Source organism: Vanacampus margaritifer, chromosome 15 (assembly GCF_051991255.1).
Source record: "Vanacampus margaritifer isolate UIUO_Vmar chromosome 15, RoL_Vmar_1.0, whole genome shotgun sequence".
In the NCBI taxonomy this organism is placed as follows: domain Eukaryota; kingdom Metazoa; phylum Chordata; class Actinopteri; order Syngnathiformes; family Syngnathidae; genus Vanacampus; species Vanacampus margaritifer.
This window is the reverse complement of record NC_135446.1, coordinates 12,023,234-12,041,737: the sequence shown is the minus strand read 5'-3', so window position 1 is coordinate 12,041,737 and position 18,504 is coordinate 12,023,234. Positions and strand designations below refer to the sequence as shown.

Below are 18,504 nucleotides of genomic sequence, written 5' to 3'. Positions count from 1 at the left end.
TAAACAAAAGGATTCCTGGGTACAAATGTCTCATATCTTATCATGAGTCCAATCGAATGTTCCACTAAAAAAAAAATACAGTTCACACAAAAAGTTAAAGGACATATTCCATCCACGAATGATAATTGCACAGCACGTGGACCCGTTGTTACCCGAGGTTCGAAAGTGCCACCTCTTAATGTTTTTCTGCTAAGCTTTTCCGCAAGAGAAAGAACAAGAAGTGTTTTGGTCAAAATAAGGTGGAAGGTGCCCGGTTCTCCCAACTCAACCAGTCCGGCCACATTGAGCCGGGAAACCGACACTTGAGTGGGCGTGGCGGCAGGAGAAAATCACTGTCGTCGCACACCCTGATTCCTCACTTTGTCGACGGGCATGCAAAAGAGCGACCTTTATCCCAGAGGGTTGGATCCATGTCAGTGACGGCTTCTTGAAAATCAGGTACACACTCTTACTACCCTCAGTTAAGCATAATAGAATAAAATGGAAATGTACGCTTGTAACTAGGAGCTGGTTCTTGTCAGGGGAGCAGAGTTGGGAGCAAGCCAACAAGAATTAGTTGTTTAGATAAGGAACCTAACAAATGTCTTCCTTGCGTTTGTTTTATTCCTAGTTTGAGTCAACTTTGTTAACACTGAAAATTCCTCAAATCGTTTTGAATCACTTTCATCGGAATCATTTCTTGAGAGTATATTGGAACAAAAACAATGAATAATATCCCCAGATACATTATATCAAATTCTTCTTCGGAATATACTCTATAGCTGTTGTTGGCAGTAATCATGAATTACATTTGATAGTGTGTGACCCCAACTAGTCCCACCATACCAGTGGCAAATGTAGCGTGATTGACGTCACGGGGGAATTTGTTGACTAATTAGGTCATCTTGAAAACAGCGTTGTCTTAGTTTGTCATCTTTGAGCCGCTGGCAAATGTTAACAAAAACTTTATTTTGGAATGGAGCTAACCAGCATGACAACAACAACACATTAAAAAACACAACTTTGTGCAGATTGTCACCTTCAGGATGTGATTAAAATCTCACCCCGCTTCATTCCTAAAATCTTCGCTTCATCCTAATCAGATTGGAGGATGTGTGTGTGTGTGTGTTTGTGTGTTTGTGTGTTTGTTGACTTGGGTTCTTTTGCACCTTTGACAATCTTCTCAAGCTTGGGTTTGATGTTGGATAGTGATTTTAAATTGGATTGGTGAATTGGTGCGCTTTTTTTTTTTCAGCTCAGGCAGTTGGCAAAAGGTGAAGAAGCCTTTTTTTTTTTACACAGTAATGTGATTTTCTTCTTCTTCTTCAAAGTGTTGTTTCTTAACTGGAGCACGTAACTCCATGGCCTACTTTCACTGGATACCTGTGCGCCTTAGAGTTCATTTTAACACTTGTTATGTGGTTATTGTGACCCCAGGACTTGTGTATTTCCGCGGGATGGCCTTTATTGGTGGGCTACTGTCGGATGAGCAGTTCCAGTGCTCAATCTGCTTGGACATCTTCAATAACCCGTCATCCACGCCGTGCGGCCACAGCTTCTGCGTCTCCTGCATCAACCAATACTGGGATGGGGCCAAGGTAGGTCCTTGAAGTGAATCCCCCCCCGCCGTGCGCTCAAGCGTCACCACGTGACTTCCCTCTGCAGGTGTGTCAGTGTCCTCTGTGCAAAAGAACCTTCCAGAAGCGTCCGGACCTCCAGATTAATCGGACCCTGCGCGAGATCACCGAGCAGTTCAGGTCCATGTCTGGGGGCGGGACAGTAGGAGGAAGCGTGGCCAAGAAAGGAGGAAAAGGGCGAGACCGCGCCATGCCCAATGAGTTGATAGACGAACTGACAAGTAAGCTGCTGCGACCTCACGCCAACGTGCCGGCGACCAGCGAGGAGCAAGACGGTCAGTGAAGCAAATATTAGAATTGAAATTGTAAATGTTAGGGATGACAGCCTACCACTGTTGTGTGATCATCAAGGCGGCATGGCGTCTTCAGTCCCCGTCCAAAGTCCCATCTCTGAAGCGATGGCCGCCGGTGGACCCCCACACGTCCCCCCTCGCGTTCCCGAGTCTTCCGGCCGAAGAAGGTTCACCGTGAGCGGGGCGGCCAACAGCCACAACATTCCTCTCTGCGACGTTCACAACCGGGGGATCATGGTAGCCGAACACGCTTTTTGTTGACGACGGCAACGCCTTCATTTGCTTTGTTTGGCGTCAGGTTTTCTGTCGAACCGACGGGGAGTGCATTTGTCCCAACTGTGAGGTCGAGACGCATTCTGATCACGACACCGTGACAGTGGAAGCGGCGTGGACAGAGAAGCAGGTTGCCTTGCCGTTATTTTGTGGTGTTTGATTTTGGGCGGATTTTGCAGTGTTTTTTTTTTTTGTGTGTGCGTGCGCAGGCACAGCTCAAACAGACAGAGCAGCAGACCAAGGAGATGATCCAACAAAGACTCTTGAAGATTGAAGAGATCCGAACATCCGTATCTGAACTGGAGGTCTGTCCACCACGCACACTCGTTACCGCTCGGCTCGTTCCACTGGAGGGAATTGTCCATCTTTTTTGAGAAATGTCTTTGCGATATTTTGTGTGGGCCCAGCTGGTGGTGGAGCAGGCGACCACGGGCAGCGTCTGCATGTTCTCGGCGCTGATGGCGGCCATCGAGCGAGCGCAGGAGGAACTGGTGAACGTCATGGAGGTCAACCGGCGCGCGGCGGAGAGCCAGGCGGCCGCCTTGATACGGCAGCTGGAGCTGGAGGTGGAAGAACTGCGGCGGCGGGAGAGCGTTGTCGCGCAGCTCTCTGCCGAGGAAGACCACCTGCAGGGAGTCAAGGTCAACCACGTCACAGTCATTCTATTGCATCCTAGTTGTTTTACTGATGAGTCATATTGGCGCCCTAGTAAGCACAAAGGGTGTACGAGTACCTTACATTTTCTATAGAAAAAATGGTTCGACTTTTTCCTCCCCAGAATTTCGCCACGGTCCCTGCTCCTCCGCCCACCAAAGACTGGTCAGGGGTTTCCGTCAGCAATGACCTGGGAATTAGCGGCATCTACAGGTCGCTGGCTGGCGAGGTGGAGAAGTTCCAGGAGCAGCTGAGGATCGTCACAGAGACGGGTGAGTCCAATTATATTTTCCCAATTTTGTCAAGGTAATGTTGCAGGAGCGAGCTTGCCGGCCCTCTAGTGCACTTAAACCATTGTGTTCAGAACTGATTCTCCAATTTTACTTACTTAGTCTGAAAATGATTTTTATTTTTATTTTTTTTTAAACGTAGCTTAGTTCTGTTTATTGGAACTTTTCAGGTTTCACTGCCTCATCACTGGAGACCAATCCGGCACGTCCACAGCCCAGTGAGTGTCGCACCGTGTGCACCTGGGATGTCTAAACTTTTTCCAGCGAGGGCCACAGACAAAAAATGGAAAAAATTTGCTAAAGCCCGTTCAGTATGCTGCTGGTCAGCATATCCTGAAAATATTTAAAGGGGGAAAAAAACTAAGTCTGCAGTGCTAATCAATAATTTTTTTGCTACGAGGAGGAGGAAAATAGATCACGCCCCCACCCAAACTCGCTGCTGCGACTATAAATAAGTATCATTTGTTTAGAGCACCACCACTGCCACCTACTGTAGTGGATGTGCAATTACCAATTGCACTTTATTCTAGAGTAGGAACAAAAAAACATTCATATGTGATGCCCCAACATTTAATAAGGGCTCGTAACATATTACTAGTTAAAGATTTAGTACTCTATTAATGTGATGTCTAAAAAATGTAATGGTGTTTTGTAACATTCAACTAATATTCATTTTAAAAATGTGTGTGAGTTGTAACTGTATGTAACATTATTTATAATCTTAAAGAAATCTTATGACAATTTTTTTGTTACTTTTTACAGTTCATAAGTTCAATAATGTGATGTCTTGTGACATTCAAATTTACTTACAATCATACATTTTTTCAAAAGTAAAACTTTTACATTTACATTTTTAAATAAAACTGCTATCTTGTAACATTCAATTTTAAACATTTTTTTTTATTTAATTTAAAAAAATAGAGTGCACAATCTTGTAAATTTTACATATAATATTTATCATTATTAAAAACATATATATAGGTGTATCTTGTAACATTTAACTTTTGTCACATGTTTTATTTTTACAGTATAATGTTGGCTAGTAAAAATGTGCGGGTCTGACTTTGGACACCCCTGGTTCACACACACACACACACACTTACAGACAGTTTATAGACACGACTTCTACACACGCTCTCGTTGTCATAACATGTCTGCTTCTCCCCAGGGATGAGAAGTGTGCAAGAGTATGCAGGTAGGTTGACCAAACCGTGCAGCATCCACATTTGCGCACGTGGACCCCAATTCTGCCTAACGTGCACCTCCTTTCTCACACCCCGCAGTGGACGTCACGCTGGACTGCAACACGGCGCATCCCAGACTGCTCCTGTCCGAGGACATGAAAAGCGTGAGGCGTCCACGCCGTCTTCCAGAACACGTTTCCGCCGTTTTCCCGCCTCACGTCGGTTTCCGCTTGTGCAGGTGCGCTGTAGCGATCGGCACCTGTTGCTTCCAGACAACAGCGAGAGGTTTGATCGCGTGGTGTGTGTCCTGGGGAGAGAGGCCATCTCCTTTGGGCGACACTACTGGGAGGTAAAAGGCGCATGTTAGCCAACGTTCGAGTGGCGCCGTTTGAAAGTGTCTCCCGTGGCAGGTTCAAGTGGGCGGAAAGACGGACTGGGATCTGGGTGTCGCCAAACAATCCATCAACAGGAAAGGCAAGATTGAGGTGACCCCAAATAATGGATACTGGTTCCTCAGCTTGAGAGACAAGTGAGTCATCAGGATACTCGAGCTAAAATTGTTACATATGGCGCTTTGGGGTGAAATTTCAGGATGAACCTGAACTATACTGACCTTTTCAGGTGATTTTAATTTGACCTTCCCTGAACTTTTGAGTGCACGTTTTGAACGGGTTCAATTACAACATTTTGACATCTGAAGTACAAGACGACACCTGAGGCTCGCTCGCCACACACGGTCGCATATTGTGTGGGGTTCTGCAACTATTTTTCATGACTTTATAAAACTAGCTTAGCTTTTGCTGCGGTTGGAAATTGGAAAAGCAAATCAATGTACAAATCAATACAAAAAATCAAATCAATCAATCAATGTTCTGTGCCCACGCCATCTGTTATTTTTATGCAAGTGTTGAAAAGAACTTGATACTATTCAATGACCTTTGAACGCTTGATTTCTTTTCTGTGGGAGTCGCGTGTCATTATGTTGCCTGCAGATTGAAAATCTGTATTTCTTTTAGTGCGCAATAAGTGAGAATCATTCGGTGACATACATTTTATTAAGCCTGTTTTTGTTCAAAATGGATCACTCAGACAGGTCAGTCAAGAAGTTGGCATGCAGATTAATTTTCAACAATGCTCATTGTTTTGTTTGTTGCATCACTCGTGGCTGTACATTCTTTGAGACTAAATTTGAGAAAATGCAACCACAGTTGTGCGCTCTTGTGAAGCCAATTGTGTCCTTCCGCACAACAGCGACGCTATGTGGCGCTTCAAAATGTTGCTTGTCGATAAGAACGCCAGGGAGGGGTCACAGTTCTTCCATTGCCAGCAATTTGGTCAATATTGCGCAATTATTCCAGTTCAGTCACATTCCAGACTGTTGAATTCCCTTGTAAATGTCAATTAAGGTTCATCCTGAAATTTTCCCAAACTTTTTGTGAGTCATGTTTACAGCTTTCAAAACAACCTGTCCCATCCTCAGGAACAAGTATGCCTTTCGTACCGAACCGTCCACCGACGTCCATCTCAACCTCCGCCCCAACAAGATTGGAATATTTGTCGACTTTGAGCGAGGACAGGTTTCCTTCTACAACGTGGACGCCAAAGTCCACATCTATACGTTCAACGACACGTTCGCAGAGTGTATCTTCCCCTTCTTCAGCCCCTGCACCAACAGATCAGGAAAGAACGACGGGCCGCTCGTCATCACGCCAGTCGACGTGTCGGAATGAGCGAACCCGAAATGCGCCATTCCATCAACACCACGCTTGATTCGCGTTAATTCTTCTTGCTGGATTTCTTCAATCAATTAAAACAGTCTTATTTCCGTTATTCATGCAAGCATTTAAAAAAAAATGTAAAACTTGATGACATGATTTTATTACGATTGAAAACAATGTTTGATTGAACTGGAAACACAAGGTCTCTCAATTAACATTTTGGTGAAATTAAGTGACTTTGATAGGATTGCGGGGAGGGTATTAGCTAACTAGCATTAGCGTACTTCATTGGCGTGCCACCTCAAGCCTTGTTGTGACTAGCTTGAATAAGACACGCCCACAGCTTGCTTCATAACTTCAACACCTCAAATCATAAAGTGGAATAATCTCGATTGTAAAGCAGCATAACAAACAGGTTTTGATTCAGTCCCTAAGTACAATCAAAAAGGCCAAGTTTCAGCATCTGATGTCAGTTGATGCGGTCCTGCTTCATTTGAGACTTGGCCTTCGCCTTCTGCATCAGAATGTGCTCGGCAAACTCCCGGACGACACCGTTGCCGCCCTCGCGGTGGCAGGTGTACTTGCACGCGTTGATGGCCACCACCGGCGCGTCGGCTGGCACGGCACTCAAGCCGGCCAGGTTGAGGCAATCCACATCCGGCGCGTCGTTACCTGACAGAAAGAGACGTCACGGATGGCGGCTTGGAAAACATACACCTGCCGTTTTCCACAGGTTCTCAATAGGGTTGCAATCCGCGTTTACCCATGTATGCCACATCTCTCCAAACCAACTTCCTGGACACCAACTCGGCCGCCAAATCGTCGACGGGCTCGGCTCCCGCCCTTATCACCTGGCAGCCCGTCCGCTTGGCCAATTTGTCGGCCAACGTCTGCTCCACCGGGTCATCGGAGCCGGTCAGGAGGACCACCTACGGACGAGCGCGCACGTCAGGTCAAGAAGACTCGGGCGGAGGCTCGGTGCGCGCATGTGCCGGCGAACCTCCACGTCCTCTTTCTGCAGCATGCGGATGGCTGCGGTGTCTCGGCGGTTGATGGACATCATCTCGTCTCCGGCTGCGGATAGGTAGATCTTTCCGTCCGTTAAACATCCCGCCAATTTACAGAACATCAGGCGAACCACTTCTGGAGTGCCTCGGCCGAAGTAGCCATATCTGCGAAACGGAGCGCATGGAGAATGAGGTGTTTATTGGCAGGAAATCATTTTTTAAAATTATTATTATTAACCTGAGGACTCGCTGCTCTGCAACAGGCCAGTCAATGTCCACATCAATGTCCACGCTGTACTCAGGAAGCATCTCATAGTAGGACACCTTCCCGCTCTGGACACATACAACAGCAGTCAAGTTAGTCTTTTGAGTTAGTCTTAGACTTGTCCCACCTCACAAGCGACTGTTTTGAGTTCACCTGCGGGCGTCCTTTCTCAATGAGCTCTTTGGTGTTAAAGTAGAAGGAGCCGTTCTCACACAGCTCGCCATCCCAGTCCTGACGGCGAGGACGGTTGGCCGGGTCCAGGTTAAAGGCTTTTGTCGATTCACGAGCTGAGGGGAGCGGAGGGGAGGAGCTGCACTTTGAAATGACAGCGGCAGATCGAGACGAGCGCCACGCAGGTTTCACCTACATCCTTTCTTGACCTCCTGCCAGCGGAACTGGTGCCTTCGGACCACCGAGAAGACCGAGTCGTAACCGTGCAGGGTGATCAACTCCAAGGCCTCCTTGATGTGGAACGGATGGAGACAGGGCGACGTGGCCTGGATGTGGCACAGGATGTCCACATCTGCAAACAGACCAACAGCTCAGCGTTGCTTTTTAATAGAGCTTTTGAGCAAATTATTCAGAGGTGCACATTTTCGTACGTGGATTGAGTCGTATAAACTCCTGGATGGTCTCCAGCGACGACGAAGAGTCTCGGGAGACTTCCGGACTCCGGCGGTGCACCTGGGCCCCCCAAGCCAGGGCCACCTGCTCAATCTTGTCATGGTCGGTTGACACCCACACACTGTGAGCAGGTATATTATGTATGGACAGTAATATGGAGCCTTTGCACCAGATCTTGTGACAAACGCAATACCTACAACAATATCTGCATGATTTTCTAATTTGCATATTTCACTGTGGATGATCATGTAAGAGTTCAAACCTTCTGGTCCTCAACCACAGGACCAGTCCCAGGCCGCGGGCCACACAGTTGAAAGAATTTAACAAAAAAAATGACTTGAGACTTAAAAATATTAAATTTTTTGAAAAGTGAGGGTTGCTGGTCCGCGAAAGTTGTGGACTTGTATGAACCGTGGTGGAAAAAGGGACCACTCTACAAGATGATCCCGCCCTTTGTTGTAACAGAAAGGTCACCTGACCAACCTCCGATCAAGTTCACTGAAAAAATGTTGAAGTGCAACGCGCACTAGCTGCAGTAGATCAGGTGACTGATAGGAAGTTTTGCAGTTTAGGCATTCAATATGCACTTTGGTTACATTCATATACTCTAGCGATGGTACGCCCTTTAGTACAAGTAAGCTAAGCTAAACGGTGCTGTTTGCATTTGGATTAGTGCAAACAAAAAAGCGACGCTTCAGTTGGGTTGACGCCCAACTAGTTTGAAATAAGAGCTGCAAAGCATGCTGGGAAGTGCGCAGCTTCACCATCGCGAGCATATTAGGTGAATGTACCCAAATCTATGAACGTACCTGTCGAAAAGCTCGGAGTCCACAGCGGCTCTGAGGACCCATCCAATGAGCGGAACCCCGGCCAGCATTTTGATGTTCTTCAGGGGGATGCCTTTGCTTCCGCCCCTCGCCAGGACGAGTGCAGCGATGTGTCGCTTCCCGCTGCCCTCTTTGCTCATCTTACCACCGACCCCCTCGCCGCCGTCCACAACTCTCTTCCGAGAAGACATGGTCAGCTACAGCAGAATACTTTTTCGATTCCGAGCGGCTGGAAAAGTCTGGGGCAGGTAGCCCTCAGTGTTGCATTCTTCTTCGGCGTTTTAGAACATGAATGCTCACTGTCGCTTCCTGCTGGTCAGTAAAGGTAATGCATGTTTGGAATTTGGATGATCGACATTTGTTTTTTTGTTCGTTTGTTTTAACTTGTCTTCCTTCTGAATTTTGGGCGACAGTCGGGGTACAAAAGACAAACAATGAAACAATGTCATGACCCATATTATAGACGAACATTTGACAGTTGACTGCCTCCGTCCAGGCACTTTCAGCCAGGTACTATACATGTAGACAAACTGTTCACTTGTTTAGCATTAAACACAACAATCTCTCACACACTCGCAGGTATGTGACGTGGCCAGTATTTCCTCCCATCGTGGAGAAATTGGGCCAAACTTTAATAGGCTACAATACATGCGATGATGCGAGTAGTCGTCCACAGTTGACTTTCGCATGCACCCAAAATGTTCTGCCTTGTCCACCATGGAGTAGGTTTGTACATGTTGGTAAAAAGCATTGAAAGGAAATAAGTTAACGGTCGGGGAGATGTGGAGGAATTTCACCGTTCTAGCTGCCACCCCAAACTCCTCGGACCGCCCGGGCAGCATACCACACACCCATCAGCCTCTCCTTTGTGAGACATGCACGCAGCAGCCGTTATTAATAGCATCGCAGCTCCTGTTAGCATTTAGCCCAGCACAGAGCTGCGCCAAAAGTTTCATATATTTTTCCCTAAATAATTGAAAAAAAATCAGTTAATGTGGGGGGGAAAGTGAAAATAGATATGTGCATAGGCCTACTATCAACTTCACAAATCAAATCTGAGTTTACAAGCCAGGTTTGTCAACAACACTGTGACAGTCTTTACATTTGTGACCTCACCTCACCTCTTAGCCAAAGTGAACACGTCTTATTTGTTTTTTAAATCCTATTTTTAAGCTTAGTTCAGCTTGTGTGTGTGATTTATTTTTCTTTTTTTAAATACCAATGGGCAAAATTGTTTGTCATTTAGCTGTTTTAAATATATATATATATATATATATATATATATATATATATATATATATATATATATATATATATATATATATATATATTAGCTTTTAAAAATAATAACTAGGCTTTATATTTGAGAAAAAAAGTCATTTGAATTTCCTTAATTTGGTGCTATAGAAATGTGTCATAAAGGTTTTATTTTTGAGGAGAACAGTTTGACTGTTTGGTGTGTGTTTTTCTTTCGTTGTAATCCAGTTTTGTGAGCACCTAGCAGGCAAGCATTTTTCCGTTTGATGGAGATTTGTGACTAGACGCGGGTATGTTTCATTTGCAACCCTCCTTCGTGGCAGAGTGGAAAAGGCGGGCAAACCGGTCGAGCAGGTAAACTGAGGCCTACGCCCCAAAGAGAGTTCTCCCTTCTTTTTCTTCTTGTCACCGTTATTTCTGAGGCGCATGCGCGCTACCGCCGCTCGTCCTGCTCTATAAGCGACTACCTGTGCTGCTGTTGCCCTACCGCTCGATCCGCCAAAGTTATTGCGACCCGGGATCCCTGCGTGTGCGTGTGAGTGCGTGCGTGGACGGTTCTCGTCGCTTACCCCCACGCGGGGAATAACGGACTTTAGCTCAGGTGGATTCCTCTCACCTGCGTGACACTTCGCGGAGGAGAGCTCAGGTGAGCTGACGCGAAGGAAGAAGAAAGGAAGCAGAAGAAGAAACAGTGTCGGAGTCAACATGCCACGAGCCTTCCTGGTAAAGAAGGCAAACGTTTCGCCGGGCAAGCGGAACTGGAGCGAGCTGCCGGACCACGAGCGAGGAGATGTCTACATCCCAGGTGAGTGCACGCTAGCTCGGCTCGAGCTCCCCGGTTCCGGGTTCTCTCGGTTCCGACCAACTGGGGGCGGGTGGGGGCAGCATTGTAACGGGACCGATCGGTCAAGTAACGGACAGCGGTGGGGAGCTTTCACTTGGCTTCAAAGCAAGTCAAAGTATGGTTTTAACTTTTTCATCCAACTAACAAAATTTGATAGGCTGTACGGTATTGCTATGTTTCTATCCGTTCTGAGAACTTGGGGTGAAAAATTTGATTGTCGTGCTCGTGTTGAGGAGAAAATGATGTTAGCTGACAACAGCAAAAATCAAATGCTCAATTAGTTAATGACAATAAATGAAAAAAAAAATCTTTAAAAATAAACTAGAAAATAAAAAGAACCTTAACGGAATCTCTTTTTTTTTGTCAGATTAGATAGATATTTTTTTAACACCACAATCTTGTGGTTTGTTTTGCAGGCTGACACAAGACAGAATACATTCGCCACAAATCAACTAATCAAAGCCAACATTCAAAATGTATCTTAAATGAGGCCAGGGATGTGGAATATCTTCCTTCTTACAATCTGATGTTGTCAAAAAATGTCTTTTACCTCTCTCGTTACATCATATTTTTTTACATGGTGTTTGGGGGGTAATTATCCCATTTGACAAAGGAGTATCAATATTACTGACATCTGTTTTCAAATGTGATTACAAGTAACAACGGAAAGAGATTTCAAGTGTCTGTTACCCCTCCTACTTCAAATCATTAGGAGATTTTTCCCCAAAAAATTTTTGCCCACACCTTGCTGCAATTTTCCCCCAATGCCCCCCACCCACCCTACACACACACACCAACTTTACATTGAAGCGCACCCCCTCAAGACAACAATCCCCATTGTTGCGTTTGACTGGCAACATCAGATAACAAATAACAGACTACGCCCTAAATCACTTTGTCATCATTGTCCCCAACTTCTTAGTGTGGCATCTTGTTATACAGGGTGGGCTAAAAAAAATTGAAAAAAATGAATAATACTATTTCGCAATTACATAAATTTTCTAAATTGTTCATCCCTAGTAAACAGTAAAAGGAAGGAGGATGTCTGAATAATTTTCCGTACACTTAAAGAGGATTCCACCAAGCCCAACAACGGTCTCCAGACAGGTATGTGCCGTTACTTGCTCTACCTGCCCAACGTGTGTGTGTGCGCGCAAGTGTGTCTGTGTGGCAAGTTCCATTGAAAACCTGGAGTGTTCTTAACTTAACACAGTTGTCAGCATTTTTCTTTACTAATTCTTCACAAATCCTCTTCATGTGCAAAGTAGAAAAACATCTGGGCCTAACGTGTTCGTGGTTACGTGCATGCGAGGAGTGCAGCGTGTTGTTTTAAGCACATAACTTTAAAAACAATATCATCCCTTTAAAAAAAAAAAATAACGTCAACAATGCTTTACTTGACGCTGACCTTTCACGTTTAGCCTCATCTTAAGCTAACATGCTAAGCTAGGCATCCTGGGCATAGTTAACTATGCCCAAGTAATTACTTGCCCTTGTGTTTTTGTATGTTTAGACACTTCTTCTTCAATCTCACCAACTAAACATTTTATTAGACAATGACATTTCACTATAAGGGACTCATCCTAAATCCAAGATAGCATGCTAAGTTAGTATTTTAAGATGGTACTTTGTCGGAATCTTGCCTCTGCTGCCTCTGGTGGACAAAGGGCGCAACAACAACAAAAAATCAACTCGTCAAGTTGTTTTGATAGTGAGTGTGTGTGTGTGTGTGTTTGCTCAAGGTGTATATGCGTCTGCAGGGTCCGTTATAAGTCCTGGCGTCCTATAAAGATTAACCTAGTGGAGGAAGTGAAACACACACACACACACATCCAGACTCTCCCATCTGAATGAGCTTGAATAACATGGAAATATGAAGTACAAATTATGGTAACAAGTCATGTCAAGTTTTTCTTCTTCTCTCTTACTGACCCCCAACACCATCAGTGTGCTACACACACACACACGCACTCATTCTTGGGCAAAGTGGGCGGGCTGAGCAAACAATAAGATGAGATTAAATATCCAGCCTTGCAGCAGTCACCACGGTGACTATCGGGGCTAATTACAAAGAACGCTCAATGCCACCGCTTCCAGTTTGTGACATGCCACGAAAAAGCCTAACAAGACCCCCCTTAGGTGACAATAGCCGTAGAGCATTTGTCACTTTTGGTTTCATGTGAGCGCTCGTGCTTGCTCGCTCTGCCTCTCTCAGACGCACGCACTCATTCAGATGAGCTGGTCCTGCAGGCCCATCTGGTCAGACAGGTCCAATCAGGCAGGGTTTTTCGAAGTATCTGTTCAAAAGTGACTGTTCAAAGCTTAAAAAAACGATGATACGATTAACCCCTCCGCAATCTTTGCGCAGTCTCCATCTTCCCGCCGTCCGCCTTGATGATCGAGGATGAAGCGAGTCCAGCGGAGGCGGCGCCGCTCTGCCTGACCAAGCACTCGCTTCCCGAGCGCCACGCGCACGCCGAGCTGCCGTCCTGCACGGCGCTGGGCCGGCCGCTGAGTCTGGCGGCCCCACTGGACGAGAGGTCAGAGGTCATGAGGAAGCCGCAGGGTGGTTTGCTGTACGTCCGCTCCAAAATCAAGGTGAGGAGGCTCGGTTCGCTTTCATTGTGGTTTCTACTGTTTAATAGTATTAGTACGAACTGACAAGTTCAAGTCAAAAAAATGATTTCCGATAATATCTTCTGTGACTAAACAGTATTCTGATTAATATTGTGTTTATAGAATAAGAATTTAGCATCAAAATCCACCTGTTTTTTATCCATCGCAGGGGGCAGACATTTTGCCGCTTGCCTTCGACTGAAAATGGCATCACAGTTGCTCAGAGCTCCGTTAACGACCAATCATGGCTCACTTGTTTTTTGAGTTTGGTCATGTGATGCTCTCAAGCTGAGCCGCGATTGGTCGTTACCTCAGTACTGAGCGACTATTTGTTTCGTTGACAGCAAGTGACAAAATGTCTTCTGATTGGGCAAAAAAATCAAATATCCACATATGTACATGCATACAAAATTGCTGTAATTAGATGAGGCTCTGATTGGCCAGTACATACAGGAAGTAACTTCTGCTTCTCGCAGGTGACCACGGGCGAATTGCTGTCCGACCCCGACCTACATTTTAGTACCTTGACCCCCATGACACTGCCGCACGCCACCGAGATGCCCGTCGCCATGACGACAGTCACCTCACCCACCACGTTTATCTCGTCGGTGATCCCATCGGCGGGTCAGACTTCGGCGAGCGGGCCAGCTCCGCCTTACGCTTGTCAGGTACCATCCGGCACCAAGTTCTTGGAGGCGGAGCCTTATGGGGTGTGAATCTGACCGTCTGTCTGTTTAGATTTGCCTCAAGACGTTCCAGTACCAACGCATGTTAAACAGACACATGAAGTGCCACAACGAGACCAAGCGTCACCTGTGCAGCTTCTGCGGCAAAGGATTCAACGACACCTTCGACCTCAAGAGACACGTGCGCACGCATACGGGTATGTCACATGGTAAAATAAGTGGCACTAGTAGTGGAAAAAATGTCTTAGTAATCAAATGAAGAAATGCTGAAACGGCTTTCCATACACCCCGCGCCAAGATGTTGACGTTTTCTTTTTCCCCCACGCAGGTGTGCGTCCGTACAAGTGTGAGTTGTGCGACAAGGCCTTCACACAGCGCTGCTCGCTGGAATCCCACATGAAGAAGATCCACAGCGTGACACTGCAGTACGCCTACAAGGAGCGCCGCAACAAGCTGTACGTGTGCGAGGAGTGCGGCCACACGGCCGACACCCAGGACGAGCTGCTACTGCACCTTCAATCCCTGCACCCCGAAAGTGCCCTATTGAAGGGCAAAGGGGCGCGACGGGGGGCAGCGGAAGGGGAGGGCGAGTCCACGCCAGGCTCCCCGCAAGGAGCCGATAGTGACGACACGACAGGATCAGCAGGCCAGTGAAGTTAGGACAAGGACGCGTTTATGTCTGTGTGCGTTTGTACGAAAAGCACAACAAGCAGTTTGATTTGTACTCGGGATTCGGCTGGGATCACCTATAAAAATACTTTTACACTTTTTTTTTTACTGCATGTGAATATGACTCGCGAGACTTACTGTAAAGCAACGATATTTTGAATTTTCTATAAAAATAACTTTATTCATTAAAAGGGATATATAGTTGGAATCACAAGGAGTTCTGTGTGTGTTGTATTCATCAAGCACATATGCAAACTTGCCACTTGCAAAGCCGAAACGGGATCACATGGCTGAGCTGGATGAGAGGGTGCGGTCGGATTCCTGCTATCTTGTCAGGTCTTGTTGGAGGAATCCAGCAAACGCCCTCAGAGTTTGAGGACGTGTGCAGGCGGACGCATGGATAACGGTCTGGAAATTTCACTTGGGCCAATTACAACAGGGTAACTGTCAGGAAAAAAAAATCTGAGAATATGTGAAACAGTTGACAAATCAAGTGTCTGGTTATAGAAGAAAAAAATACATTCATCGATCAAATGTTTATAGCAATCCATATATTAAAATAAAACTGTTACGAAATGTTATTTTTGTTTTTATACTCCCTGAACATGATTTCCTTGAAACGTTTTCATACGTGAATGCTAATTCATCACGCACCTCTAGGTGGCAATGTCGCCATATCGCTTAGCCGCGTCGTTTTCTACAAAACAGGAAGTAACGCCAAGGAAACTTCCGTTTGGATAGAAGTGTAGATGGTAAACTTTAGTTAACTTTTAAAAGGTGAGTGAGGTACGACTGTTTCACTTAATTTGTTTCATCCTGCGACATGTCGGACCCGGAGCCGGTGACACGCTGCATACGTCTGCTGCCGGCGTGCCCGAACCCGTTGTTCCTCAAGTGGCTCACTGAACTCCGAGACGAGCGCAGTTTCTGCAGAAATTGCGTGGGAAGGCTGAAAGCTGCATGCTAAGCCGAGCTCTTATGAAGGAAATTAGAAAATAAATTAAGTGAAAATTACAAAGTATTAATATATATATATTTTTTATGATTTGTACTCAGAATTGCAACATGTGTTTTAGATTGGTTGAAAGCTGGAATTGAACCCAAGAACACCGATCACTAAAACCGTTGCTTTTAACCACTCAGCCACTTTAGTCAAGGTAAAACCTGTGACATTGTATGTAATTCCCGGAAATATCCTGAAACCCATTGAATTTAAATTTTGAATATAGAACAGATGATATAGAAACAAAACTTAATAATGACGAATGACATGAAAAGTAATGTGAAGTCAATTGAGAATGATTAGTATTTAATATTTCATTTCAACAAAAGAGTTGTTTGTGTGGCAGGCAAATAGTCTAACTGGTCTGGTTCAAAATAGTGACTTGAATGGGGACACTTGCTTTTAATAATTTCAGTGAAATTATGCATTTCAGTCAGTTGATAGTCAGTTGATTAGCATGTAATCACTTAGCATAATTGCCATGGATACATTTGCAATGTATATTTGACTATAACCCAGGACCTCCCGGTTACTGGACAATACATTTTACCAAGTGCGCCACTGAGCAGTATCAGAGCTGGTAATGATGAGTTGTTTGTATGAAAGTGGGCGTGGAAAGTGGGACCATGTCAGTCCCATTTAAAATGAATGGGGGAAAGTTGATATTTAACGTTAAATTATGCAAGTACTGTAAGTAATGTTGTATGTATTACGTGGGAGTTGTTTCTCTGAAAATATGAGGAGAATAAAATGCTATAATAATAAGTAATAAAGGTTAGAAACAACATTTCTGCATTCCCACTAATAAGGACGTAACACAAAATTGTTGCCAAAAACACATGCAGATGAAAATGACAAATATGATAGATGAATGTTGGATTAAAATTTAACAAATACTGGGATGAAAAAAATATTAGAACAAAGTCACAAAATAATGTGAAAATGACAACATAACTACAGGCATTCATAAAAACAAAAAAAGGTTTGCCCCCTGCTTTGTGAACGTCGCAGGGGGCAAACGTCAGCTCATAATCTTGAATCTTCGCTCCTCGCTCTCCGGAGCTGTCCACCATTCGACACGGGATGATCAACAGGTTGGTAAATAATATTCACTGGTTGAGAAATTAGAATACATTTGAAGACAAATGGAGCACATCGACATCCAGAACAGACAATATAACAATACTCCCGACTGTGTTTCAGGAAATGTTTAAGATGTGTGATTGTATTTTTTTTTTTAAGATGCCAGGCTTTTTTTTCTCTTTTTTTTTGGTAAATAGCATTTATCTTGGTGGTACTCTGGCTCTTTCTAATTCACTTGTATGCCGTTGTGTAGTTTGCAGTCCACTTTTATTCTGCCCCACCCAAAATTATAATCAATAAATAAAATATGTGGCATTGGAATACATTTGTACCTTTTTTTTTTTTGCTTTCAAACTTACTATTCATTGCCATGGCAAGGCTCTGTTAAGTTCTGGGCTGCTTTGGTCCATCTGGCAAACAAACTGTGTAATAAAATAAGTTCTACATTTTGTTACATAATTCTGTAGAATGACAATTCAAAAGGTACGGTCTGCTTTTCATTGATAAATTTTCATTCATGTTAAATTACTTTTGTCAGATTAAAGTTATTTCTGTGACCACTATGCAGGTATTTATAGACTTCAAAGAACACACCACTATTAAATAATCAGTGGTACTTTTACTTTAACGTAACTCATTTTCCAGTATTGGATTAGGCATTGTGTATAAAGAATAAAAGTGCAAACATCTCTGGCATCTTATTCCCTGAATTTTCTTTGAAACCGATTAAGTATCAAAAACAAAAACATACCGTGTGCTACGCCATTATCCTGATCACGTGACCAAATCTGCCAAAAGTCAGACTTTAGTCCTATGTGTACACAGCAGGTGCGCTTTTGTCATTAGCCACAAAGTGTTGGACCCACCCAGCTCAGTAAACAGAAAAGATGTTTGGACTCAAGTTCACTTCCGCTCCCTACTCTCGGGAACAGGTTCAAGAGATGACTGCTGCAGGGGATAAACTTGCCTACCTTAAGAAAGGCGGACCTCTTCAGCGAAACTGTCGTTGGGCTCTCCTGGCGGTGGACTTTAGCACTGACAGTCGTTCCTCGCAGCCGCCCCTTGAAGCTCCTGGGCGGCGGCTTGGAGGAGTTCTTTCCACGTAGGATACTGAAACAGGTCTAGGTATGCTGGCTCGGAGGCCACGCCCTGTCATACCACAGAACGTCGGCTTGCGGAGCTCAGTGGGATCTAGTGGATCAGTTAGGGAACCGATTGGATCTGTTGGCCACCGTTCCTGATCCAATAGAAGGGGACCTTGGCACCAACGATGCGGGTGATGTCATCTCCTCCACATGCTTTAACATGTTGCTTGCTTGAGGTGCCTCGAGGCTGAACAGGCACAGCGCCAACATCTTTTATTGGACTTTATCCACTCAGCAAGCTGGTCTTTGGTGAGTTGGCTGATGGCTCCGTACTGGCTGAGGTGGTTCTACAGGACAATCTTGAGGTGGACAAACTCACTGGGGACTTCGTGACAGAGATCGGGGATAGTTGGACGGGGCCCATGGTGCTCAGATTTGAGGGCCAAGCAGAAGGAGCTGGTGGAGATTGGCTCGATGGTGGGTTAAGCGGCACTTCATAGGGTGTGGAGA

The 18,504-nt window shown here is 45.1% G+C and overlaps 3 protein-coding genes across 6 annotated transcripts; 2 read left to right on the top strand and 1 right to left on the bottom strand.

The window, feature by feature from the left end:
* Positions 1-118: 118 nt before the first annotated feature.
* On the top strand, positions 119-6,189 carry LOC144035358 (E3 ubiquitin-protein ligase TRIM39). Of its 2 annotated transcripts, none has more exons than XM_077544982.1 (14): positions 119-438; positions 1,417-1,577; positions 1,645-1,891; positions 1,968-2,146; positions 2,208-2,312; positions 2,392-2,487; positions 2,590-2,823; positions 2,961-3,108; positions 3,297-3,344; positions 4,295-4,321; positions 4,410-4,474; positions 4,549-4,659; positions 4,721-4,839; positions 5,791-6,189. In XM_077544982.1, exons 2-14 carry the CDS (start codon positions 1,437-1,439, stop codon positions 6,038-6,040), a joined length of 1,770 nt encoding a protein of 589 aa, XP_077401108.1. In that variant the 5' UTR covers positions 119-438; positions 1,417-1,436; the 3' UTR covers positions 6,041-6,189. The 2 variants fall into 2 exon arrangements, with proteins under 2 accessions (XP_077401108.1, XP_077401109.1); XM_077544983.1 differs by having other exon boundaries at positions 2,392-2,489; positions 2,595-2,823.
* Positions 6,173-9,599, bottom strand: cmasa (cytidine monophosphate N-acetylneuraminic acid synthetase a). Its single transcript, XM_077544987.1, has 9 exons — positions 9,549-9,599; positions 8,734-9,060; positions 7,903-8,045; positions 7,668-7,823; positions 7,454-7,587; positions 7,274-7,368; positions 7,029-7,200; positions 6,792-6,957; positions 6,173-6,700 (listed from the first exon to the last, which is right to left on the bottom strand). The coding sequence occupies exons 2-9, from the start codon at positions 8,940-8,942 to the stop codon at positions 6,498-6,500; spliced, it is 1,278 nt and encodes a 425-aa protein (XP_077401113.1). The 5' UTR covers positions 8,943-9,060; positions 9,549-9,599; the 3' UTR covers positions 6,173-6,497.
* A 550-nt stretch (positions 9,600-10,149) lies between these two features.
* Positions 10,150-15,037, top strand: ovol1a (ovo-like zinc finger 1a). Of its 3 annotated transcripts, XM_077545578.1 has the most exons (6): positions 10,796-10,813; positions 11,873-11,959; positions 13,221-13,450; positions 13,945-14,136; positions 14,207-14,351; positions 14,483-15,037. In XM_077545578.1, exons 3-6 carry the CDS (start codon positions 13,247-13,249, stop codon positions 14,806-14,808), a joined length of 867 nt encoding a protein of 288 aa, XP_077401704.1. In that variant the 5' UTR covers positions 10,796-10,813; positions 11,873-11,959; positions 13,221-13,246; the 3' UTR covers positions 14,809-15,037. The 3 variants fall into 3 exon arrangements, with proteins under 3 accessions (XP_077401702.1, XP_077401704.1, XP_077401703.1); XM_077545576.1 differs by lacking the exon at positions 11,873-11,959 and having other exon boundaries at positions 10,150-10,813; XM_077545577.1 differs by lacking the exon at positions 10,796-10,813 and having other exon boundaries at positions 10,900-11,959.
* The last annotated feature ends 3,467 nt before the right edge of the window (positions 15,038-18,504 follow it).